The sequence below is a fragment of the Balaenoptera acutorostrata genome, chromosome 13 (assembly GCF_949987535.1).
Source record: "Balaenoptera acutorostrata chromosome 13, mBalAcu1.1, whole genome shotgun sequence".
In the NCBI taxonomy this organism is placed as follows: domain Eukaryota; kingdom Metazoa; phylum Chordata; class Mammalia; order Artiodactyla; family Balaenopteridae; genus Balaenoptera; species Balaenoptera acutorostrata.
Genome location: NC_080076.1, coordinates 63,473,341 through 63,499,470, shown reverse-complemented (window position 1 = coordinate 63,499,470; position 26,130 = coordinate 63,473,341). Strand labels below are relative to the sequence as shown.

The 26,130-nt window shown below is 46.5% G+C and overlaps 1 protein-coding gene across 1 annotated transcript in view; it reads left to right on the top strand.

Annotated features, from left to right (window-relative positions):
• The window catches only part of PIEZO2 (piezo type mechanosensitive ion channel component 2), a 339,105-nt gene that overhangs the window by 295,280 nt on the left and 17,695 nt on the right, over window positions 1-26,130 (top strand). The window contains exons 34-44 of the mRNA XM_057526094.1: window positions 2,554-2,622; window positions 6,047-6,213; window positions 7,573-7,739; window positions 11,486-11,653; window positions 14,047-14,376; window positions 15,084-15,342; window positions 18,080-18,262; window positions 21,415-21,667; window positions 22,644-22,776; window positions 23,864-24,011; window positions 24,103-24,317. Coding sequence (XP_057382077.1) covers window positions 2,554-2,622; window positions 6,047-6,213; window positions 7,573-7,739; window positions 11,486-11,653; window positions 14,047-14,376; window positions 15,084-15,342; window positions 18,080-18,262; window positions 21,415-21,667; window positions 22,644-22,776; window positions 23,864-24,011; window positions 24,103-24,317 — 2,092 coding nt within the window. The remainder of the gene's footprint in view (window positions 1-2,553; window positions 2,623-6,046; window positions 6,214-7,572; window positions 7,740-11,485; window positions 11,654-14,046; window positions 14,377-15,083; window positions 15,343-18,079; window positions 18,263-21,414; window positions 21,668-22,643; window positions 22,777-23,863; window positions 24,012-24,102; window positions 24,318-26,130) is intronic.

The following is a 26,130-nucleotide window of genomic DNA, read 5'->3' as shown; positions in this document are numbered from 1 at the left end:
GAATGCTATCATAGATATCCTTGCACAGAAGTTCACATATAGTTGTGTGTGTGTGTATTTAAATGCATGGCAAAAAGTCAGGAAGAACACACACTTTCCACAAAATAGATGATCAAAAGTGGGATTTCTGGGTTAAAGTGGGTGCTTTTTTACTTTAATAAATATTTTCCCAAAAGGTTTTAGAAATTTACACTCCTATGTATAAGGTGCAGGAGTGTCTATTCCCCTGTAGCCTTATCCCATAGGCTATTATTACTGTTTTTATTGTGTGTCTTTCTCAAGGATGACAAATGGCTTTTATTTTCATTTGAATTTTCCTAACTAATGAGATTGAACATTTTTTATTTCATATTTTCTTGGTATTTTTTACTTTCAAATCTAAGATTTAAAATTTTTATCATGTTCCATACTATCATTCTATTGGGTTGTTTGCCTTTATTAACTTAGGAAATATTTATATGTTAGGGATATTATCCTTTTTTATGTGTTACAAGTATCTTTTTTCCAATCCAATGCTTATCTTTTGATTTAGTTTATGGTATATGTTTTCTAAGCAATGTTTAATTTTTTTGTGTTGTCAAATAGGTCCGAATTTCTTTTTGCAATTTCTATGTTTTCGTCTTGTTTAAGGAAGTCTTCCCCCCCCAATTTTATGCAAATGTTTTCTTATATTTCCTCTTAATTTTATTTACCTTTTGAATTTTTTATTATTCTGTGAAGTAGAGATCTATTATGCTAAACCTGTTTGGTAATGTCTTCCTTTTTCCATTGAATTTAAATGCTCCTTTTCTCAGTATTAAGCTCCCATTTGTGGTATGGCTCTTAGATATGTTTCTGGACTCTGTATTCTGATCCACTATCCTACTGTCTAGATCTGGGCCACTGTCATATATTTTTGAGTCCAGTAGCTAGAGTTAGTTTTAATATTTAGTGTTGCAAACTTCCCTCACTATGCCCCTTTTTTCAAAATTGTATTTGCTAGTCTCAGACATTTGTTCTTCCAAAATTATTGGGCCAATTCTAAAAAATCTTTAGTCATCTTATTAATATCTCATTAGTCTGTATCATGAAGATTATTTCATGCGTAGATACACCATCGTTTACCTACAAATCTAGGACAGCAATAATTCAAAGATATTGGGACAGAAATAAATGTTTATTTCTTTAATAAATATTTATTCAGCACCTTCTTGATGCAAGGGATCATCCCTTCTTCGTCGGCAGATGAAACAAGTAGCATCTGTCCTCCCAAAGTGCCAGCTGCCTTTGTGCTTTCTGTGCAATAACTCACTCGCCCCTCACTCCCTGCCGTACAATTGGGGATGTGAGGTCCCAAAGAGTGAAGGAACCTGCACTGGTCACAGCCAGCTAGTGAGTGGTGGGTCTGGAATGCATAGCAGGTGTCCCGGCTCCAGACCCCTCCACCTTAACCAGTAGGGAACACAAATATAGGGGGAAAAATCCCTGTTGACATAGAAACTGCAAGGTTTCATTTAAAAAATAAGCATACATAGAATAGTGTGGGACCAGAGGACAAAAGGTGACTTATGACCCAGAGTGCAAAGGAATACAGTACGTTGTGCAAAAGATAGTCTTTGACCAGAGCCTGGCAGAAGAAAGCAAGTTCGTGTATGAAAACTAAAGAGCTTAGCTAGTAAAGACGGGATGTGAAACAGAGCAGCAGAAAAGAGCGCAGTAGAAAATAAGTTTGGGAAGATTAACTGGAGTCAGGTTGTGAATCGTCTTTGATAGAGTTACCAGATAAAATACATGAACCCCGGTTCTAGTTGAATTTGTTAGAAAAACAACAAATAATCTTTAAGCTTCAGTATAATTTGGACGTATTGCATGGGATTTACTTACACTAAAAAATGATGTGTTATTTATCTTAAATTCAAATTTAACCAGGTGTCCTATATTCTCATTTGCTAGATCTGACAACCTCAACCTTAAAAGATGAGGCTAAGAAATAAAATGAAACTCTGTGATGTCATTTTAAGGGTGACCCACTAAAATTTATAACATTACCCCAAGGTGTTCAAAATTACAACTTCACAGTGTGTAACAGGAGTCAGTACACTTTCTGTAAAGGGCCGGATGGTAAATATTGTAAGCTTTACAGGCTGTAAACTCCTGCTGCAACTCAACCCTGCTATCTTGGGATGAGAGCAGCCTTGGACGGTATGTCCACAAATGGGTGTAGCTGTGTTCCAGTAAAATTTGAATTTCATGTAATTTTCATATGCACAAAATATTATTGTTCTTCAGACTTTTTTCAACTATTAAAAATAGTTGAACTCACAGGCCATTTAACAACAGGAAGCAGGAAAGATTTGGCCAGAGGGCTGTAGTTTACCCACCCCCAGTTCCATGATTCTCATTCTGGAGTGGAGTGAAGAGAATCTGAAAGCTCAGAATTCTTATGACTTTTCCCCAGGAGCTCTTCAAATCGGCAGAATGTCCTAGATTTCATTATAAAATTCCTCTGAATCCAGAAGAGTAGTGTTGGCATTCATTTACCCTAAAAGGATGTAACCCGTGTTTCTCAAACAGTCTTGGCAGGTTCTGTGGAGTGGGAAGACCGGGAGGATGAACCGATCAAGAAGAAGTCTGATGGACCAGGTAACAAAATAAAGGCTCCCATCGGTGGGGGCGGGGAGATTGGAACTTGTTTCTTGCGCAGATAGTACGTAATGGAAGGCTGCCTGAAAACAGTGAATTAAATCCTTTTGCTGCACTGTGACTTAATAATGTGTCCCTTGAAATCTCATCTCTAGTGAAATTGCAAAGGCACTCCAAAAAGTAGACCTGACCTTTACACTGTGGGATGAAATGTTGGATTAGAGTCGGCTTGTAAATTCCTTTATCCAAGTACCTATGAAAGGGAGTTTGGAGAGCAACTTGTAAATGTCCCAGGGAAGCCATCAGAGTAGAGGCACAAAAAATATTGGCAATTAATTTAAAGTACATGGAAAAGGAGTGAAGTGAGAAGTAAGTCACTGCGGAACTGAGCGGGCCTCCAGGCTTGGGCCAAGCTCCTCGTCTTAGGGAAGAAAACCAAACCCCACTGCGTTTGCTCAGGACTCCACACAGTAGGGGACAGAACCGGTGTCTTCTAACCCCTAGCCTGGTCACGGTGCCGTTTGGGCTTCACGGAGTCCACGATTGGGAGGAAGATTTCTCCATCAGGAAAAAAAGAGGCGAAACAAAAGCCTCCAAATGCAATGAACCCAGATGCCTCTTGGCTCCACAGACACCGCTTCCTCTCTCACGGGGCTGGCATTCCTGTAAGCATCACTTAGCAGCAGGCAAGGTTTTCAGGCTCTTTTGCTCTGGACACAAATACATCCAAGGATGCCATCTGCTGACACAAAATGAGGCTTCCTGAGTGCTCTCCAAGCCCTCGGAGGCACAATCCTTGAACCTGGCCTTCACATCCAGATAATCGGCTCATATGTCTGTGGGACCACATACCCCATTGTTGCTGCAAAGCTGTATCACGCTTTGGATGGCACAGCTCCTTTGCCAGGCACTTTTCCATGAGCTTTACACGCATTGACTTGTTCAACCCCCTCAAAGCCCTCTTCCCCATTTAACCAAGGAGAAACTGAGGCAGAGAAAAATTAGCCAACTTCTCCAAATCTATACAACCACTCAAGGATAGAGTTGGGATCTGGATCCAAGGACTCAGAATCCAGAGTCTGTGCTCTTAACAACTATGCCCTCCGGCCTCTATGGTTAAAAAATAAACAAGAATAAGAATTCTAATTTCCCATGTGAGTCTATGATCACCCCAGTGGGTAAAGTGCACGTTATGTTATACAGGGCTCCAACATAGTCAGGAACACCATAAGCAAAACCGTGAAATAATTAGACTTATCTTCACAGCTTCTAACAAAATAATTGTGAATGTATGAAAAAAAATAGGTCGTCAAAAATATAAGATGCTGCTAAAGTTTATCAAGTTTAGTCCTTCAGCCTCCAGGGGTCGAACTTGCCCTTGATGTCTACACGAAGAGGCTGTGGGCAGTCAGTATCTGCCAGGTGGGGCTCTCTTGGCCAGTTCCTCTGGGCCTGCTTGACCCAGAGGCTCAAGGCCCCTTCTCACTACATGCTTCCCCCAGCTCCTTTTCCAGAGTCCCAGGTGGCAGCTCCAAGGTTCCTGTGACCTCAGGAGGTAGCGCCGTCTACCGCTTCCTTGTGTCTCCCTGACCCACCTGGACCATGTGCGGAGCCCATACACTAGCTAAGCTTCCCTTGGATGGTTTTCCTTTGGAAAGAGCAAAATTTCACCTGAGAGAAGTTCTGCCTTTCTCCTAGGCCACCCAAATTCACAAATAATTTTTTTCCATGACGAAGTCAAACTCTGGTTCACGTTTCAGTCTTTAAAGTAGAGAGAGGACAGCGACAGGGGTGGGCCCTACACCTGGGCTAGAGGTTGCAAGACTCCACCACTCCTGGGCCAAATCCCACCTGCCACCTGTTCTTCTGTGGCTTGTTAGCTAAGGATGACTTTTACCACGTTTCATGGCTGGAAAAAAATCAAAAGAAGAAGAGTATTTAATGACACGTGAAAAGTATGGGATTCAAGTGTCAGTGTCCGTCATTAAAGTTTGGTAACCCAGGCTTGCCCATTGATAGACGATCCACCCACTGTCTACAGCTGCTTTCACACCAGCACAGCCGAGATGGCCAGAGACAGAAAGCCTGCAAAGCTGGAAATGTGTACCGTACGGCCCCATCCAGAAAATGACCCCCCCGCACAGAAAAGCTTATGTCAGTGAATTTTGTCTTTTTCTACCTGCTGTATTAGTGACCTTAAACTACAACCATTCCAAACTATCATCATTAATCATAAATTCATTACGCTCTTACTATGACAGTTGAATCTGATGTCCTTTTTCTGGTGAGAAGAAGAGTGAAGGATACAGGTTGATTTTCTTATTGAGGGTGTTGGTGGTGGTGCCTTGATTTTTTTTTTTTTTTAGACAATAAGGCAATCCTTAATTCATTGTCGTGTTCACTAAGTATTCCCTTTATTGCAGTCAGTGTTTGAAATAGCTAATAAAACTAATTTTTTAAAAAGCCAAAGTAAAAATATGTACACATGGATGGTGATTTGGTGATGTGTCTTGAAGTGTTCCTTGTATACCAGTTGAAAAAGCACTGATTTACAGGAAGCAATGAGTAAGACAGACAGTTAATATGGGATCTTCCCTCTTTTATTTTGATTCTGACCTAAAATAAGTTATGTCGCAGCCGTGACCCAGAGCTCACGTTGAATTCCGGGGGTGCCGGAGAGGCACGACATCAGGGACACGGTGGGAACCCGAGCGGAGCTTGTCACACGCGGCCTCCCGGGCTGGTCCCCAGTCACAGCTGAGATGAGGAAGGCAGCCCAGGGTCATCGGGAATCTCGGGGCTCCTGTGGTTTGGAGAGGACTGCCCCCCTACAACCCCCGCGGAAAATTTTGTAGTTAGCACAGCTCGATGTCATTAAATACATATGGAGAAGATAAGTCAGTGGTTTAGATAGACTCTTAGTGTGTGGACTGAATTCCCTACAAAATACCTTTAAGGTGGTTTAACTGCAATCCAGCTGCAGTGAGACGCATCAGAGTCTTCTGAACCAACAGAATTGTTTCCCATGACAATTGTTACTTAAGAAAAGAAGAAACATACAGGAAAAGCATTAAAGGACCCAGTTACCTGGATAGATACAGACTGTTTCTGTCCCTGCGTCAGTAACAAATATCTCTGAGCACAATCTCTACTTTTAATCAAACCTGTTAACTGCATACGGACCTATTCTGACTGATGCTTTGACCCAAGGTTAAAAACTCTATCCGCGTTTTGTTTTGGTGCTACCGCAGCAGGTGTGGAAAGCTCCGCCCACGGCTTCCTAGCCTGGGCTCCCCCCAACGCCCTTGTCACTCCCTGTTGGGGACGAGGGCAAAACCAGGGCTGCATTTGGTAAAATACCACACACAGCACCGCGGCTAAGGGCACGATGTCCCTTTAAATCGTGTTCTCTTCTTCCTCCTAGATAATATCATCAAGAGGCTATTTAATATTCTGAAGTTCACCTGGGTCCTGTTTCTGGCGACCGTGGACAGTTTCACAACATGGCTGAACTCCATCTCCAGGGAGCACATCGACATCTCCACCGTCCTGAGGATCGAGAGGTGCATGCTGACCAGAGAGATTAAAAAGGTAGCACTGGGGCTTCCCTGGTGGTGCAGTGGTTGAGAATCTGCCTGCTAATGCAGGGGACACGGGTTCGAGCCCTGGTCTGGGAAGATCCCACATGCCGCAGAGCAACTAGGCCCATGAGCCACACTACTGAGCCTGCGCGTCTGGAGCCTGTGCTCCGCAACAGGAGAGGCCACGATAGTGAGAGGCCCGTGCACCGTGATGAAGAGTGGCCCCCGCTTGCCGCAACTAGAGAAAGCCCTAACACAGAAACAAAGACCCAATATAGCAATCAATCAATCAATCAATCAATCTTAAAAAACAAAAAATCCCTGAAAAAAATTCATGTAATACTAAATGATCTGGAGGTGAAGCAGAAATGCAGGCTAAATACTTTAAAGAAAAAAAAAAAAAAAAAGTAGCACTGCTGGCATGATTCTGAAAGTCAGTATCCAGAACCCCAAGTAGGATCAGACAAAATCCGTTCTCTCTAGACAGTCTTTACATAACCCCTTTGCTTTTTTGTATATTTAAGTCTGTTCCATGCTCAGAATGAAAATAATCAGACGCCACACACACACACGCACACACACACACAGTCCCGGGATCTCGGCCAGTGGGTCCTTTCTGTCCCCTCCCATCACCACCGTTCACAGCTGCACAGGCTCTGCCGTGTCTCATAAAGGAGCATGTTGTATAGTCTGGCAAGTTTGATGTGAAACTTCTCATAGGGAAAATTAGGATATATGCAGAGCCACAAAATACAGCCACAGATGGTTTATAGATTACATTTGAAAATAATAGTTCATTGCTGGAAAAGTTACTCTAACTTAGCAAAATTATCTACATATAAGAAGGGATTTCTTTTTCAATAATTTTACTTTTGGAGATGTAAGTGACATATAACATATTAATTTCAGGTTTACAGCATAATAATTTGGTATTTGTCTATATTGTGAAATGATCACCACAGAAAGTCTAGTTCGCATCCATCACCACACCTTGTTATAAATTTTTTTCTTGTGATGAGGACTTTGAAGATCTACTCTCTTAGTAACTTTCCAGTATGCAATACAGTATTGTTAACTGTAGTCCCCATGCTGTACATTGCATCCCCAGGATTTATTTAGTTTATAACAGAAGGCTTGTACATTTGACCATCTTCACCCATAAATGAGAACGGGTTCTTGTTCGGCATGACCCAGTAACATCGGGCACCATTAATTCAATGAGTTAATGTCGATCCCCAGCTTGACTAGCTTGGCTTTTCATCCTATTCAAGGTGTGCGTGATGGTGGAGGGTGTCCATATTGAGAAGTGCCAGACAGCTGCACAGGCCAGTGCTTCGTAAGGACCGTGACAATGTCTCCTTCTCTGCAGGGCAACGTCCCGACCCGGGAGAGCATCCACATGTACTATCAGAACCACATCATGAACCTTTCCAGAGAGTCGGGACTGGACACCATTGATGACCATCCTGGCGCCACCGCAGGTATACAGACAGCCCACAGGATGGACAGCTTAGATTCCCACGACAGCATCTCCAGGTACGTCATGGGCTCCACGATGGTGTTGCTTTTGACAAAGGTAACAGAGGTGAGAAACGATGGGTGAGGTGCAGATTAATCAGAATCATGCAGGGTGCCCAGCCATTCCGGGCTGTCTCTGTGGCCACAGCCAAGCAGAGCATTGCCCGTCCCTGGACCGGGCAGACAGAAGCAGGAATCAATTATAACTATTAGCAAGACCTGTGTGATTCACAGCCACAGGACTGGGATTTCCAAGCTGGAGTCAAGTCAGACGAGCCTTCCGCATCACAAAGTGACTAATTGTATCAAGAGCTGCCTCTTTAATGCGTTTAAAATGCTGCTCCAGAAAGAATCTTCTGTTCTAGAATCTTCTACCATCTATTGCTATCCTTGATCTTTTCCTTTCAGAAACGTTACTTTATGGTTCATAATTTTAGAAATTTGAGAAGTGGTTCTGTCTGCCCCCATCTTCCACATTGTGTGGTCACAGCCCTGCTTCACACAGGCACCTGCGCTGACCCTTCACCTGGGGCTGCACTAAACGCTGTGCATGGGTTTCTTCACTTTATCCTTAAAAGACCCTTCGAGATGTACTGTTATCGTCCCCATTTGACAGAGACATGAGCCTCTTCTGAAATTTCATGAGGCTATAGACTATTTCCCAAAGGGGAAAACCACACATAATTACAAATTTTTTCCGTAGAACTACAGGGGTTTCACGGGCCTCCAGAATATTATATGTGAGCCTGGCTTAAGAATAGTGGTTCCAGAACCAAACTCTGAACCAAATGAATCAAAGAGAAAATTAGAAAGTGAACTGAAAATCAGTTGTTCATAAAATAAACATACACGATTCCTTATTCCTGAAAGTTACTTATTAGTAACTTTCAGCTGCGTAACCACTGAGAATATGGTCAATTAAGAAAGTAACTAAATACTGTAAATCACAACTTTAGGAGGTTGAAGAAGAAAAAGAAAATAAAGACTGGCCAAAATAAAATCAAGTAACTGCCTTTAAATCTGATCCAAGATGACAAACATAAAGCTGCACCCATAGTCAAAAACTGTGAGGCAGGAGATATTTAAATCCATCGATTGCTTTTTAACAAAGACTGTCAAAATATCCCAAACATTTTAAAATGGTCAATCCGTCAATACATTTACTAGTAGAAAGCCAATACCTTTAAAATTATTTTTTAATGTTCTTTTACTCTTTATTTGTAACCTAAAGAAAAGGGAGACACAATAGGTTCATTATGTCATTAGTAACTGAGTGAACATACTTGCCTTTTCCTTAAAGGCTGAGCAGAACTTCCAGTTTCTTTGTTTAGGAAACTTTCAAATCACGTGTCTGCATTAGAGTCCACAGGAAGCCTTGCCGATTGCTGGGGAGGCAGTGACCTTCTCTGGGAGGGACTCCCAGCATGAAAGCTTGCTCTCAGACACCTGTGCCCTGCAGCAGGGTAGTGTCAACCCCAGCGGGGACACGGGGACACACACGCTCCATGTGGCCCAGCCCCTTTCCGAGGACCCAGCCTGCGTGGAGCCCTCCTACTCGCCCCATCTCACCCACTTTTCCTTCTGGCAGACAGTAGAGGGGGTTAGGGTGGGAACCTAACAAATGAGTTTGTATTCCCTTTGACTTTTTGGAATAGTCCCGATTTCCTTCAAATCCAGATGTGAAATAGCACTTTTTAAAAAATGGTTGTTTTTTGAAATCAGGTATCCTCTACCTTCCCAGAAAATAAATTAGTTTAAGTTCCTTCAGGAAACAGTGACATTCTAAGGAACATTCCTAGATATGACCAGAGTGGTTATCATTTGAAATGTGTGCTGTGTGCCCCTGGGGTATCTCAATGAAGACATCGTCTGATTAGATTTGTCATCTGTTATTGTGAAGCTTCTCCTCTTCCCTTTCACTTTTAAAACTGTCCTGGCTTGGATGACAAATTGGTCCACTGCAAATAACCCAATAGTCTGGGGTTGTGTGGGGTCCGAAAGTGGGCTGATGTGACAGTACAACTCACCTAAGAATGAACAAGGTTAATAGGACTTTGGGGTCAGAGCAATGATTCCCGTGCAGAAAATCGAGCAGGTGAGGGCACACAGCATCTTTCTGCTGCAAACTCCCAAAAGGCCATCATGGGATCCACCTCTGAAAATATGAAATGACACAGAAGCTCACAGATCCAGTTCCATCATCTCATAAATGATGAAACCGACCCCGAAGATGGGAAGCGCTTTATCTAAAACCCAGCAGGCAGCCAGTGTCGGTCGGCGTGGAGACCCAGGCCCAGGCCCACTGTGCTCGTCCACTGTGTTCCTAGTTCATCTCCCCATCATCTCCTCTTTTTGTCCAGGACGGGTTGACATCTAAAGGAGTCAGTGTCATTTTTTAAAATCCTTATTAGAGACCGTTTGGTTGCCTGCATGTTCCCCTCTCTCATTGCCGGAACCCCGTGTTGACCATATGGCTGTAACGTGCAGTCAGGGTGGCCCCTCTAGAGCACTCGGGGCTTGGTGGGGGAGCTATAACTCCAGGAACCTGAAACCCTTTAACGGTTCCATGAGAACCTCAAATTCCCTACTCCCAGAGGGGACCCCAGAGGTAGCTCCATTGTCCTGAACGGTTTCCATTTCTGCCCCGTGGTCACTGACTGTGGATGTCTGACTGTCCAGCCAGCACACAGTAGGTCCCCTAGTGCAGCCACATGTGATGTTCATCCAGGAAATCAGCCATCCAGTATCACAAGGGTCAGCCGGGTCACTCATGCTCAGGCTGAAGATTATTGCCCCAGGAGCCTCTGTGTCAGGCACTTTGGGGGGTGTGTCCCTCTCTGGGGTTAAACTCTGCGTGTGAACTGCAGTCACACCTCTGTCTGAGCTCTGTTGGCTGCGTCTCCAGTACTGTGATCACCCAGTAGCAGCTCAGCCCTAACTCTGCCACCCTTCCTCCCTGATTGTCGGGTGACAGGAGCTGAGGATTTCAGCCAATGGGCTCTCGCCCTCGTGACGTCCGCCAACACCTAAAACATGATCCTAAGAAAACCATTCATTAGGCTCAATGAACAGTTAACAGACAAAATGGCCCTGCCACTGCTAGATTTCCTTTGTTGTTGCCTTTTACCATTTTGTTTCATTTTTTTTGATGTTGGTTTATATCCAGTTGCATATCAAACCAGCATCTCTTGTCCAAGCCATCTAGTTTGGTTCAACTGAATATCACTCAGAAAATGGGATGGAAAATTCAGTTTGTTGTGGTCAGTCCTGAGCTTCCCTCTTTCCCTTTGGAGACTGTGTTTTTAAAAAAAAAAAAATTGACATTTTTATATAAACTTTACATGAGCAGATATTTCTGTGTAATCAGTTCAGCTACAAAATGCTCTCAATGAACTCAGAATTGGGTGGGGGGCTGTGAATAAAACATGTATCCTTTCATCAAAAAAAAAACTCAGTTGTAAAATTGGAAAACTATGAATTCTGCTCTGTGAGAGAAAGGTCGGGACTTGTCTTTATTCTAGTTCCCTGTCCCACCCAGAGAGTGACATTTCATCATTTATCAGCTGTTACATTCTTTTCAGCCCAGTACTGCTGTGTTTTATCTTCCCTTTTCTGTCCTGGAGGCCCCGCTGCGATGGTCGCTGTCCGTGGTGCTGGAGTGGCGTGTGGTTTGCTGCATGGCGGTGTCTGGGTCGCTGACCGTGTGTGACTCATGTTCCAGCGCTGTTTTAACACTGTGTCTCTGTAACTGTTTGCGCTGCTAGCTGCTACACGGAAGCAACCATGCTGTTCTCAAGGCAGTCCACCCTTGATGATTTAGATGGACCAGAAACTGTTCCTAAAACAAGTGAGCGCGCTCGGCCCGGGCTCCGTAAAATGTTCAGCATGGATGTGTCCTCTTCGTCAGCTGAGAGTGCCAGCTTAGCCTCCAGGTGCTCACACGTGCATGCATTGTCCGTAACCGTGTCACCTCCCCCCTGGGTCATTGCACAAATGAGTTCTTGTGACCTGTGTGTTTTTGTTCATTTTTATTTTAAGAATGTGCATGACTAACCAAAGCATAACCACTGCCCTTCCTGGGATATAACTGGTCGTTCCCAGGACAGCATTCTATTAAACTAACTGCTCTTTGGTTTTTGTCTGTTAGGAGTTTTTTAAAAATCCTACTATAAACATTGTCCTTCATTTTGTAAGTATTTCACACTTTTTATTTTCAAAGGAACAAGCATGTTTCCTCCTTGGTTGAGGGCTCAGGTAGGTGGTCCTCACAGGGAGAAATGGGTCAGGAAGGGCAGGAAACTTTTTCTCATGATTTCATCCAAAGATCCATGAAGTAGGGGAAAAAAAATCCCAAAATCCCGTATGTAGTCACATTTAGTTGATACAGAATGAATCTGTCCACGTTTTATATGCATAATTAACATAAACGTCAGGACATAGTTTACCATTGGTTTTTTAAAAAGAATATTACTGTGCAGTAGAATATATCACCTTTGTAGACCTTAACTTGTTTGGTTTGGAAACGATTACTTTGGGCTTAAGTTTTCTCATTAAATCCTATGATAAAACAATAATCATTTAGAAATGAAATTACTTGCGTAAAAGCTAAAAGCTCTTTTTTGAATTGCCTTTGAAAAGTCAGCAGGAGCACAGAAGCATGAGCTGCATTGTGCTTATCCTGACACCAAACAACCTACCCAAATAACCCAACCCAAAACTAATGTCAACGTTGGCAAATCAGGGGGGTGTTGAGTCCTTGTTGCCGGCAGCTGTGTATCTCAGTTCAGAGCTGCAGGAGGCTGGTGCCTGGTGTTTCTGGGAATGCCACGGCCATTGGAGATGTCTTCTGGTTGGCACATGCTATGCCATTCCACGCTGTTGATTCCTGAACGTACCAGGATTTGCTGAATCCCTTTGGGGCCGGACCTCTTTTAAAACCACAGAGAGCGTGCCTGTGATCGTTTACGGTCCCACTGGAAGTTAGACCTGGTGTGGGGCTGGCTCCAGTGGTCTGAAAACTCAGTGGGGTGATCAGTCAGTTTCACGGCCATGTCTAATCAAGGTAAGTCTTAGCCAAAAGCTGGTTGTCTTGGTGTTCCGACAGCCTTCTACATGATGTGCACGCTTAGAACCAAAGCCCTGGGGACACTGAACACCCCTGAGTTAGGATCAAGAGCTCATACAAATGTGGTTCTTCAGTCTCAGGGCTCAGCCAAATGCATTCATTCATTCATTCACATGTGTGCTCCAGTGTCCATGACAAGAAAAATGGGTACAGTCTGCGCATTTGAGCATCTCAGTGTTTACGGCCCCAGCTGCTCGCACATGCCGTTCAGATAGCAGCACCGTCTCAGAGTCTAACAGATTATCGCTCTACACCCAGCAGACTCTGCATCTCTAGATGACTTTTGCCCCGTCCCCTTCAGGGCTGGGTGTGTCGAGGTAGACAGTATAGAAGGCACGCTTTGAATTTCACGGCTCTGGCTGCTGTATTTCACTTCCAGCTTCTCCTGCACGGACCTGGCGGGGAAAGTTAGAAGGACAGGAGGGATACAAGAGAGAAGAACAGGAAGCAAAAGTAGAGTGAAGATAATGGCAGAGGAGCTCATGAAAAATGAAGCTGGAAGGGGAGCTGGTAGCGGAAAGTCGTTGGGAGGAGAGAGAGCAGGAGGGTAGCCCGAGCTGGGGACTCAGCCCTGGAGAGAGACCCTCAGGGCAGAGAGTGGTGGGCGGGGCCTCCACATGCCAGGCGGTGGGGACCCGGGGACGGGGAGGTGGTGAGCATTCAGTCAGATGTAAGAGGCACCAGTGAGAAGAGGCAAAGGATGGAAACACAGGGAGAAGCAAGCCTGCAGGAAGTGCGCCGTGTGTTATAAAGCATGCCATTGTCTTGCCAACGGTCCATCATTCCTGTCCTCCCCTTACGGATCTGGGGTCCATTGAGAGTAGAGTGTATCTTGGCTAAGACCTGCGGACCCAGACAGCTGAGGCTTCTCGTTTCCCTGAGCGCCTTTCTTTAAAATCCATACACTGGGAGGTGAGCTGAGCTCACTGTGTCTTGATTGGAAATAAACACCAGGCCCCGTGGCTAGGAATCTTGATGGGATTGAAAACCTCTGCTCAGGAGGGTTTAGCACCCTGGGAACCTCAGCCCACCCCACCGTCTCTACGGACCAGACAGATTATCCAGAAGCAAAGCAGATGGAACATGGGGGAGCGAGGGGGCGTTTCCCCCCACGTGCCTGGATGCGCGGCCGTGGGTGCCCTCGGGAGGGTGGGGAGTAGATGCTGAGACCAGGCGGTGCCCATCCCTGTGTCCTGACAGTGAGCCCACGCAGTGCACGATGCTCTACTCGCGCCAGGGGACCACAGAGACCATAGAGGAGGTGGAGGCCGAGCAGGATGAGGAGGCGCCTGAGGAGGCCCGGGACACCCAGTCCCCACAAGACCCCACGGAGGACGGCGACATGGAGGCCCCGCCGTCCTACAGCAAGGCCGTCAGCTTTGAGCACCTGTCTTTTGACTCCCGGGACGACTCGGGGGGCCAGACCCACATGGCGGTCAGCCCCAACGACAGCCGCTCGGACCGCCTGGAGGCCAGCATCCTGCCACCCCTGACCCATGAGCTGACGGCCAGCGAGCTACTGCTGAACAAGTAAGAGCCTCAGCCACAGCTGGGAGTGTCCCTTAGTGCCCGCTGGGCTGCTGGGCGCAGAGACCCGCGTGCAAAACGTCCACTGGGATGTTTACAGGCAACGTGCTGCTTTCAGTACTTCCTGCACTGCAAGTAGGAGCCAACTTGGTGCTTCTACCACTGAATCGTACAACCAGCAAAGTGTCTGTAACAGACATGTGTGCTCACGTCTCTTTATTTATTTATTTATTTTTGGCTGCATTGGGTCTTCGTTGCTGCATGTGGGCTTTCTCTAGTTGCAGTGAGTGGGGGCTACTCTTCTTTGCCGTGCATGGGCTTCTCATTGTGGTGGTTTCTCTTGTTGCAGAGCACGGGCTCTAGGCATGCGGGCTTCAGTAGTTGTGGCACGCGGGCTCAGTAGTTGTGGCTCGCGGGCTCTAGAGCACAGGCTCAGTAGTTGTGGCTCACAAGCTTAGTTGCTCCGCGGCATATGGGATCTTCCCAGACCAGGGCTCGAACCCGTGTCCCCTGCATTGGCAGGCAGATTCTTAACCACTGCGCCACCAGGGAAACCCCTCATGTCTCTTTCTGTAGCACAATATGAGGTTGATGCCGCAAGACACCTGGGGACCCGGGAAGCAGGGAGGGACAGCAGGGTCACGCCAAGAGGAAATCAGTCGTCTGGGGGAATTAAGACCCATGTAGTGTCACGCTGCTTATTCTAACAGGATGTTCCATGACAATGAGCTGGAAGAGTCAGAGAAGTTCTATGTTGGGCAGCCCCGCTTCCTGCTGCTGTTCTACGCCATGTACAACACGCTGGTGGCCCGCTCGGAGATGGTGTGCTACTTCGTCATCATCCTCAACCACATGGTCTCCGCCTCCATGATCACCCTCGTGCTGCCCATCCTGATCTTCCTCTGGGCCATGCTGTCTGTCCCCCGGCCCAGCAGACGGTTCTGGATGATGGCCATCGTCTACACAGAGGTAGGCCTCGGGCGGAACTGGCCTGCCCGTCACAGGGCGTCACTCTGGGTGGGCCTGCCCGACTCCAGACAATTTCACATAAACCGTCAGTGAAACGGATATTCTTAGGTGGACACATGATTATAACCAACAGTTCCCTGGTGCCGGTAATTATATTTATCTTTTCACGTTTCACACCTCACACAGCATAGGGGCTAATATCATTCCATCTAACAGATAAGGAAATAGCCTCAATGAGATTAAATAATTGCCCCGAAGTTACCCAGCTAGCGAGTGGTGGGGGAGGCCTTTGAGGTCTGGTGTCTGCCCTGTGGTTTCAGCCACCAAGACGGTAAGTGAAAAGCAGAAACAAGCACGGCCCCGGAGCCAGTGCACAGTCAGTGAGTGGACATTGGATCAGACAATACAGTAAGCACTTGGAACAGTTTGATGCAGCCTGCGTTTTTCCCATTTTTAAACCTAAAGCCAATTTCCACACATCAAAACACAAAGTCACATGCCCACCCCCTTAAAAGTCTGAATAACAGAAAAGGAGAATTGCCACCCCATTTTCATCACCCGTGAGGGGACAAGAGACACTCTGCCCAAATGTACGAACCTGCTTTTCTGTCCTGCCCTGTTGTGTACGTAGCAATTCACAAACTCCCATTGCAACCATAAAACTGGGAGTAAAAGGGAGGCTCTTACAGACTTTGTTCCTTGGGCCATCACAGTTCTTTGTCATCTTAGGTTTGTGAAGAAGCCTCATTTTCTTACCTGGCTCAGAAGGAAAGTTTTCACTAACAGTGGAGCTGCAATTTCTTCTTCAAGGATAGTACTCATGATGGTGTAGAGTTAGAGTCTAGAAATTTTATAGGTTTACAAGTAATTCAACAGCAAAATTAAAACAAAGTTATGTATTAAATCATCTCCAAAGTATTCATTTTAAAGTATTGCTATCATGTATCTTATTTCCATAATAAAAATAAAAGATGTGAAGCCAAATACATATCCATGACTTTAATTAGTCTGTGTAAATAATGGCTCTTAAATATTACTTCCATTACATGACTTGGTGATCGGGGCATAAGTGACTCCCTGTTTGGGACCTGGGGATTCTCCCCAGCGCCTCTGCGGGAGGAGCTTCTCACCCCCGCGTGACGTAAGGGCAGGTTCTAGGAATGTGGAGAAGGGAGAAAGAGCCGCTGATGCACAGCTTTCGTCTTGAAATGAGATCTTCCCGGTTCAAAGTGGGGCTCTCCATTTTCTCTGTCACACTGAGGCGTTGTTGACGTTAATTCCCTCCACAACCCAGACTTTGGGCCACAGCTGGGGGCTATGCTGGGCAAGAGGCAACAACAGAAAGTTTTAAAAAATGGTCGTTCCTGTTTCTCAGTGGTCGCAGATTCCTGTGGCAAACTGATGAGTGTAAACGGAGAATTGCCTACAGTTCAAAACCACACTGCATGGGTGGGCGCCGGTGCAGAGCGCAGCGGGTGCGCGGCCTCATGTAGCCGGGGTGGTGGGGACTCGGCAGCACAAGGGGGGGACGTGGGAAGGAGGAGAGAAGTTCGGCAAAGGACGAAAGCAAAGCGAGTCCAGTCCTTGCGAAGAAACGAAGGCGTAAGACAGCCCGGCGAGCGCAGGACGGACGGGCCATGATGGGGCTGCAAGGAGGCTGGAGGGGCGGGCAGCAGAGGTGCCCAGGGATATCTGTCCATGGGGTTTACGCTCAGCCCTCGGTCCCTTGGATTGAAGGAGTTGAACGGGACACGACTCCGTCAAGTGTGTGTTTTAGCAAGTCTTTATACAGAGTGAAAGTGGAGGCTTGGAAAACAGCCGGGGTGAGAAATATCACGGTCCGGACCAATGTCACTGCAGGGGGACTGAGAGGAGGGGACAGAGGAGCAGGTTCGGGAAGGGACACTGGGTGGGGTGCACGGGAGGGTGTGGATGGGCTCTAGCGTCTGTGTGGGTACCCAGTGTGCGGGGTGCAAGCACCGGGGTAAGGAACGCAGGGCTGCTCTTCAGAGGCTGGACTTTGGGAAGAAGTGTGAGAGGAGGAGGGCTGAAGGGGAACTCTAGGTCAATGGAGGACTTGTAAACCTATTCTTATTGTTGGATTATGTGTAATGAATTAACCCCTGATGACGCAGACGTTGGACGACGTTTCAGTGTCCATCTCTGCAAACATCTCCACGTTTGCACCGTGAGCTAGTTACCAGCACGACTGGCAAGATTTTGTTTCATTCACTTTTATTTCTTCTTGAGGACTTCCAATGAGCAATAAAATGGTGAGAAGAGAGAGATGAGAATAAAGTAATACCGTGTACAGCGAGCCTGTGTGGTTTGCTCCTAAAGATTACAAATTCAAGCAATACCATAAAGTATAAAGATAAAGATCTTCCTGTTCTTGTTGGTTCTAATTACCATATTTAATAGCTGAATACTTGCGTAAATATCTAATTGAATCAGTAGAAATTAGCCAACTCCTCAACAGTAGCAGAAGTCATTTAAGCCGAGTCAGGAGTAACCTAAATGGCCCTGATGTATCCGTAGTCGAAGGCCCTGGAGGTGAGATTCTGTGCTTGTCCTAAAGTCAGAGTCTGAGAATGAGAATTTGTTATTCCACACGGTGTGTGCATTCCCAGCAACAAAACTGAGAAATTTTTCCCTTAATTTTTTGTATCACTGTTTCTCTTATAGAACTATTCTTAAAAGGACTCGTTTTTTAAACATTTCTATCATCTGTGTGCAGGTGGCAATTGTGGTCAAGTATTTCTTCCAGTTTGGGTTCTTTCCCTGGAACAAGAGTGTGGAATTGAACAAAGACAAGCCTTACCACCCACCCAACATCATTGGGGTGGAGAAGAAGGAGGGCTACGTTCTCTACGACCTCATCCAGCTGCTGGCCCTCTTCTTCCACCGGTCCATCCTGAAGGTACTGCCCATTCACAGCCCCTGAAAGATTCCCCGAGAACCCGAACATTGGGATCGCGTGGGGCCGAGGGGCCATGGGGTGGGGTCTGTGTGTGTGCTCTTTTTTTCTTTGTTAACAGACAGTTGTGTTCATTTCATTCATTTTCTCCAACACTGTGTGCTCAATAATGGAGTTTGTAATAAATCAAGGGGAAATTTCCCCCTATTTCTACCCTGGGTTGAACACAGCCTAATTAACCCAACGCACGAATGGTGAGCAGTTCTTACCTCCTGATCCACGGAGTTCTACCCTAGTTCTACCTCCTGATCCACAGCATATCATCAGGGAGCTGCAGTTTGGGGTCTCCTCTCCATCCTGACCTCGGCCCACCCCTTTCTAGTAGCATTGCTTTTGTTGTAGTTTCTTGTCGTGAAACCACTGGCTTTAGTGAGAGACCATCTACGTGATGGGCCCGGGAAGCCCAGGGCTGTGCTCCCAGAGAGCACAGCCTGAGAAAGCCACTCCCTTGTTGCTCTGGGAAGACCTGCCTACAGAGTGACCTTCTCGGGATCAGTAACTCCTGTCATCCCACTGAGCATCTGTGGGGCTTTTTCTTCTCACACACTGTGAATTATAAGCTAAACTTGTAATATGCCACTCAACTCTAAAAATTAGATTTTGATGTGCCTATGGTCACAGTCTTACTTTCCTTCTCTTATTTTAACCTTGTCTCGCATAACGTATTTTAAATTCATTTTATCAAGTAGTATCTTTATTAGTTCCTTTTGAGAACAAGGTTGGCCTCAGTTAATGCATACACACACATACACGCACACATACATGTAACAGTATGTTCAACGTCTGTCCTAGTCAGTGGGCTGTTTCATACAGGCTTTCATCTGTGTGTACCATGACCAAGACCTTTACTCTGCCTTCTGTCACCTTGCAAACTGCAAGTCCCTAACCCTTCATTTAGTGGGGGGTGGCTTACCTGAGTCATTGGGGTGTGGTGAGTTTGCAAAGGTATTTATCCAAAGGCACCTGTTAGCCAAAATAAAATTTGCTTAATTTTTCCAGTTCTTCTGATGAATATGTTAATTACCTGAATGTAGCCAGTTTACTAATTCTTAATGAACATATTAATAGATGTTTAACCTTATTTTTTTAGATCTAGAAATTAAAGTTTTAAATTTCAGCATTTAAGACACAGTAGTATAATTTTGGCCACTTCCAAATTCTCTTGCAAATTCTGAATCTTTTTGCATGTCATTTTAAGGAAATTATAAAACTTTAGATATTTTTATTACTTTTTCATCAACATTCAAATGGTTTAACAGCTATGATTTTATATTTAAAGCACACAATAAATGAAATTTTGGTGTTTCATATTGCTACACTTACTCTGATTTCTTCTTTGAAAATTTCTTATATACAGTGAATATATTTGAGGTACTGTTATGCTGAAATTTTGGCTAATGGTATGAAAAATGCTTTTTGTAATGATAAATCCTTTCATAAAAAGACAAAACTATCCTACAGCTTTTGAAAAAATAAGCCTTTTAACAATGCTGCTTTGAAATCCAAACAATTAAAAACTATGTGCAAATTTCAAAAGTGGTTAAAGTTATCCTATTTATATGAATCACCATAATTTTATAAATAATTGGAAGAATTAATAAACCTAAATAAATATGCTACTAAGAAAGCAGTGAAAGAATCCAAATATGTTAATAAAATGTTGGCAAAAGACAAAGCCACTTTTAAAATGATTTGAAAGAAATCAGTATAAACTGAAAAATCCCATTATGATTCCCATTATGACATCTAAAATGTCTGCTATAAGAATACATTCATTGAATGTGTTTAAGAAATAATATATCAAGAGATATGGGAACATATGTATATGTATAACTGACTCACTTTGTTATAAAGCAGAAACTAACACACCATTGTAAAGCGATTATACTCCAATAAAGATGTTAAAGAAAAAAAAAAGAAATAATATATCTATACATAAATATTTAAGAATAATCTGTAAATTAGGTGACTTTGTCTTTGGATGAATGGATCGTTCTCCGAGTTGGTTTGGCAAATGGGCCTGGAGCTCTTACTCTGTACAGAGTCAGAGGGAGGACTGGATGGGGTCCTGGGGATAAATGCTAGCCTGGCAGCCAGGGCGTTCAGGGGGCGGACAGCTTACTGGGCAGCTTCGTCCAAGGTCAACACCAGGGCGACTTGTGGTCCACGTAGCATCTCATTCCAGGAAAGTCCTGCTGCCTCAGCCGTCTCTTCTGCAATCCTCCCTCCTGTCCTTACCGGCCCCCTTTATCCCACTTCCTTGAAGCAAAAACCAGGCTCTGCAGGATGCGTCACAGACTCTCACACGTGGGCCAGCATTGTTGGAGTAGAGTATTTGCAGGTCTGTTCCTGGGTCAGCCATGGTGATCCCAGGATTCAGGTCTTGTGGTGCAGGCTGGGGGAGGGGCAGCACCGTAATTCCAGTACAGGTATGTGGTGAGCACGGGGCGGGGATCAGTTCACCTCATGGTCACTTCAGCTCGGTACTGCAGGTGCACGCTGTCAGCACAGCAATGTGTGCTGGAAAGCACTTCCGCTCAGGGAACCAGCCGCGCGATTCTGGTTTGACTTCCACCCCATCATCTGTCTCCATCTCCACTGAAGAGCCAAATGCTATGGTCTACACCAACCGCCTCCACTCTGCTGGGACCGTCAGAAAATGATAGATGATACACTTTCTTAGAATCCTTTGCACTGCTTTGGGTTTCTAATCGTTTTTTAAATTTCAATTTTATGGACGTATAATTGATGTATAATTGACAAAGTTTTATTGACGTATAATTGACAAATGAAATTGTAAGGTATTCAAGGTGTACATGTAGTGATTTGATAAACGTATACATGGGGCAAAGGTTCTCTCCCCCTGGTTAGGTAGTGCATCCAACACCTCCGCACCTGCCTCCATCTTTGTTTGGTGACAGCATTTAAGTCGCACTCTCCTAGCCAGTTTCCGCTGTACAATAGTGTTGTCAGCTACAGTCGCCCTGTTTTACATCTATCCTGAGGGACGCTCTGGTGGCCGGGGTGTCATAGGGCAGAATCCCAGCCCCCGCCCCGGAACAGCGGGCTGAGCTGTCCCTTCCCTGCCTTCTCAGTGCCACGGCCTGTGGGACGAAGATGACATCGCCGACGGCGGCTCTGACGAGGTGGGCTCGGACGACGAGCTGTCCCTCGGCCATGGTAGGAGGGGCTCCTCCGACTCCCTGAAGTCCATCAACCTGGCCGCGTCCGTGGAGTCGGTGCACGTGACCTTCCCCGAGCAGCCGGCCGCCATCAGGAGGAAGCGCTCCAGCAGCGGCTCCCAGACGTCCCAGGGCTCCAGCTTTTCCTCCGATAGGTCCAAGAAAGGTATCTGTCACACGGTGTCCCCAGGCTGAACCATTTCCCTGGTTCCAGTAGGTCCGGGGCAGGCGAGTTTGTTGGGTGCTGTCGAGGAGACACATATTGTGATATGAAAAGAATGTACTTTGCAGCCAGACGGGCAGAGTTCCGAGTCCGGGCTGGGCTGTGTGTGTGGCCCGGGGCTATCACATCACTCTCCAGGGTGTCTGTCTGAGTCGTCCCCGGGAGGAGGATTTCAGGTCGTGGGGAAAAGTGGCCAGCACGCCGCCTCGTACCTAGTGGGTGTTGGATATGGGGTAGTTATAAATCATATCCAGAGATTTTGCTGGGTATAAATCACGATTTATTTTGAAAATACATACATTTAGATTTAATCGATGGGAACTTATAGCCAAACCATCTTAGTTATTTCCTAAGCTAGTTATTAATTTCTTACTCAACAGGTAGTAACAGGAAAGTACATATGCGTTCCAGTTGCCCCTCTGGGGGTAACTGGGCTTTTGTGTTGATGGTGCTCCTGTCTGAAGCCTTCCAGACACTCTGTATTCATCAGCAGAAGACATTTTTCAGGCAGACACTGGCAGGTCATCTCATATTTGTTTTACAGTTAGAGAAATTTGCACCTGAAAAAAAGGCATGGGTCCTGGACCCAATCTAGAAAACCTGCAACAAAAACCTGGGACCCCACTGAGCACAATAAAAACTGTTCTCTGGTCTACTTCTTCCTGGGACAGAGGTCCCACAGCGGCCCAGGAAAGAGCCAGCAGTGGGTGTGAAAACCCACGGATGCCTTTGGCTACGGAAGCAGAGTTGAGGCTGCAGATTCCAAGTTCTCTGCCTCTGTTCTTACGGGCATCTGTGTGTCTCACCTTCTAAACAGCTTCAAGCCATCCTTCTGTCCTGGGGGTGGCGGGGCTTCTGCAATATTTACGTCGACAAACCCCGCAACTCACAGTGCATCTCGGTTTCTTTTTATTTTCAGGCAGCACAAGCACCCGAAACAGCAGCCAAAAAGGAGGCAGTGCTGTGAGCATCAAGCAAAAAAGCAGACGGGAACTTTATGTGGAGAAGCTTCAAGAACACTTAATCAAGGCAAAAGCCTTTACTATAAAGAAGTGAGTGCATGAGAACGCCTTGGGGCTGGGGAGCTGGTGTCACTTACTCCATATCACCCGGAGGTGACGAGTGAAGTGACTTTTCCCACCACAAACATCACCTGCTTCAGGCAGAACGAAATAGCCCATTGTGATACTGCTTTTAAAAATCACTTTCCAATAAGGATGATTTATTTTTACATCCACTGCATTTCTAAACACACTTTTTCTATTTGAACACGGGCTCACGGTGTGTATTTCCACGCATATGAAAGAGTCCAACCAGACAGAGAGGAAATGAAATCAAAGCTGGAAGGTTCTTAGATACACTTACCCCATAGAGGGAAACCGAGGTGCACGCGGGAAGTGGTTTGTCTGTCACGCAGCCCAAGTTCACCAGCCGAGTTCACAGGCCCCTCCCCCAGGTGACAGGCAGCAGACAGGCGTGGAAACGGGGGAGGTGCAACAGGGCTGGCCCCGAGTCTGGGCTCTGACACCGAGGGCGCTGCTCACCTGAACGTGGCCTTGAATTGAAGGCGGAACCCAGAGCACAGTGAAGACAGGGGGACAGGGGCTGCGCAGACAAGCCAGGGCCAGGGCACAGGGTCATGAAGGATGGAGCGAGGTGAGCTCCAAAGCCCCGGGTGCTGCCTGGGACCCGGGGGACACAAAGGGTCGGAAATGGGAGGAGCAGGGGCTGCGCGGTGTTTACTGGGTCTCAGGCAGGACCACAGGCCCCGTTTGCTCTCACCGCAGCCCGGGCCTCTCGCCTCATTGCTTATCACACCTGTTCCAGAAGCACAGAGGGCTGGGTAGCAGGATCAGGGCTTCGCAGGTGGAGAGTGATTGAATCAGGGGATAAACCGGCCCCTCATTTCCGGGGCTACCGCTCCATTATGCTTCAAGGAGAGAAGAGGTCTGTGGTCCCGTCGGCCATGAACTAGTGCACAGTCTCTGTTGGGGCAGGAACCCCCTTCCCCCAGCAGACTGTCCTGAGGTCGGGGGCAGGGGGTGAGAGCTGGTGGGGGGAGGGAAGCAGAGGATGGAATGATCCGATCACTGTATCCGGTGGCTCCTGCATCCCCCTCTCCCGGTGTCTGTCTGACAGGACCCTGCAGCTCTACGTGCCCATCAGACAGTTCTTCTACAACCTCATCCACCCCGACTACAGCGCCGTGACCGACGTGTACGTGCTCATGTTCCTGGCAGACACCGTCGACTTTGTCATCATCGTCTTCGGCTTCTGGGCCTTTGGGGTAGGTCGGGGACCAAGGCCACTGCACACCAGGGACCAGCGATGCTGTCCTGTGAGTGCCACCGGGCCTGAACCTGTGGTCTCCCCCCCAGAAACATTCAGCTGCGGCCGACATCACCTCCTCGCTGTCGGAGGACCAGGTCCCGGGGCCCTTTCTGGTGATGGTTCTCATTCAGTTCGGGACCATGGTGGTGGACCGGGCACTGTACCTCAGGAAGACGGTCCTGGGGAAGGTCATCTTCCAGGTCATCCTGGTGTTTGGAATTCACTTCTGGATGTTCTTCATCTTGCCTGGTGTGACTGAGAGGTAAGGCCTTCGGAAGCTAGAGTCGTGGGGGCCACTTTCACGCAGACATTTTCATAAGGATCAGCCCGTAGGAGAAGGAAAAGTTAGGGGGTTTAATCAATATTAAACTCAGTGTGAAGCCAAGGTGTGAGCTGATTCCTCAGAAACATTATCACTGCGTTTTATATGTATTCTCAGACCTAGTGCTCTCAGATAGGGAGGGGACAGGCTGAGCAGTCAGTGCACACCTGGGGTCCTCGTGCTGTGACCTGAGCAGATAGAGACAGAGACTGGAGCGCGGTGTTAAGAGCGTAAGGGGATGAGAGGACGCAAAACTGTGTCACATGAGAAGTGGATGAAAAGAACGGAGTCTGCTCAACTGGTAGCGAAAGGGGGTGCAGGTGATGAGGGGTCTGCCTCACTGGGTCCTTCTGAGGGGTAAACACAGCAGGCCCTGTGCCGCCACTGCTGCAGTTAATACAACTATTGCCATGAAGATGCCTTGGAGGCCGAGGACGGGGATAGGGAAGGGCTGGTGCTGTCCCAGGAGGGGGCTGGAGGCCGTCTTTCCCTCTGTCCCTTGAGCCCCCAGCTCTGGCCATGCTGACCCTCCTCGGTGCCCCCTCACAGCCTCTCCCCTCCCCTGGCAGGGCTCCCCTCCCCGAGGTCAGATCTCAGACCAGAGGGCACGCCTCCACCCAGAACAGTGCTGGGGCCAAGTTGGTGCTTCACGCATGAGCAGATGAATGAGTCAGTCCAGGAAAGAAAAACCAGGGAGACCCCTATCAACGGGAAATGCCGGCAGACCGTGGGGATATGGCGGGTTCGGTTCTGACCACCGCAACAAATCGGGTGGCAGGAATTTTCTGGTTTCCCGGTGCCTATAAAAGTTATGTTTACACCAAACTGTAGTCTATTAAGTGTGCAATAGCATTATGTATTAAAAACACAATGTTGGGGCTTCCCTGGTGGCGCAGTGGTTGAGAATCTGCCTGCCAATGCAGGGGACACGGGTTCGAGCCCTGGTCTGGGAAGATCCCACATGCCACGGAGCAACTGGGCCCGTGAGCCACAATTACTGAGCCTGCGCGTCTGGAGCCTGTGCTCCGCAACAAGAGAGGCCGCGACAGTGAGAGGCCCGCGCACCGCGATGAAGAGTGGCCCCCACTTGCCGCAACTAGAGAAAGCCCTCGAAGAGAAACGAAGACCCAACACAGCCAAAAATAAATAAATAAAAACAAAGTAAACAATGCCTTAAAAAAAAAAAAATTCTTAAAAAAAAAAAAAAAAAAAAAAAAAAAAAAACACAATGTTTATACCTTAATCTAAAAATACTTTATTGCTAAAAAATGCTACCCATCACCTGAGCCTTCAGTGAGTTACAGTAGTAACATCAAAGATCACTGATCACAGGTCACCACAACAAATATGATCGTAATGAAAAAGCCTGAACTATTGCAAGAATTACCTAATTGTGACACAGAGACACGAAGGGAGCAAATGCTGTTGGAAAAATGGTGCTGACAGACTTGCTGGACGCAGGGTGGCCACAAATTTTCCATTTGTAAAAATCACACTATCTGTGAAGCGCAGTGAAAGGAGGCGTGCCTGGTATCGGCTCTGGTAGACGATGAAAGCAAAGGGTCTGCAGAAGTGGCGCGGGGAACTGTCCATATAACGTGAGAGGAGTGACCTTTTTTTTTTTTTTTTTTTTTTTTTTAAAGAAATTCACGTTCTTTTATTTATTTATTTATTTATTTATTTATGACTGTGTTGGGTCTTCGTTTCTGTGCGAGGGCTTTCTCTAGTTGTGGCAAGTGGGGACCACTCTTCA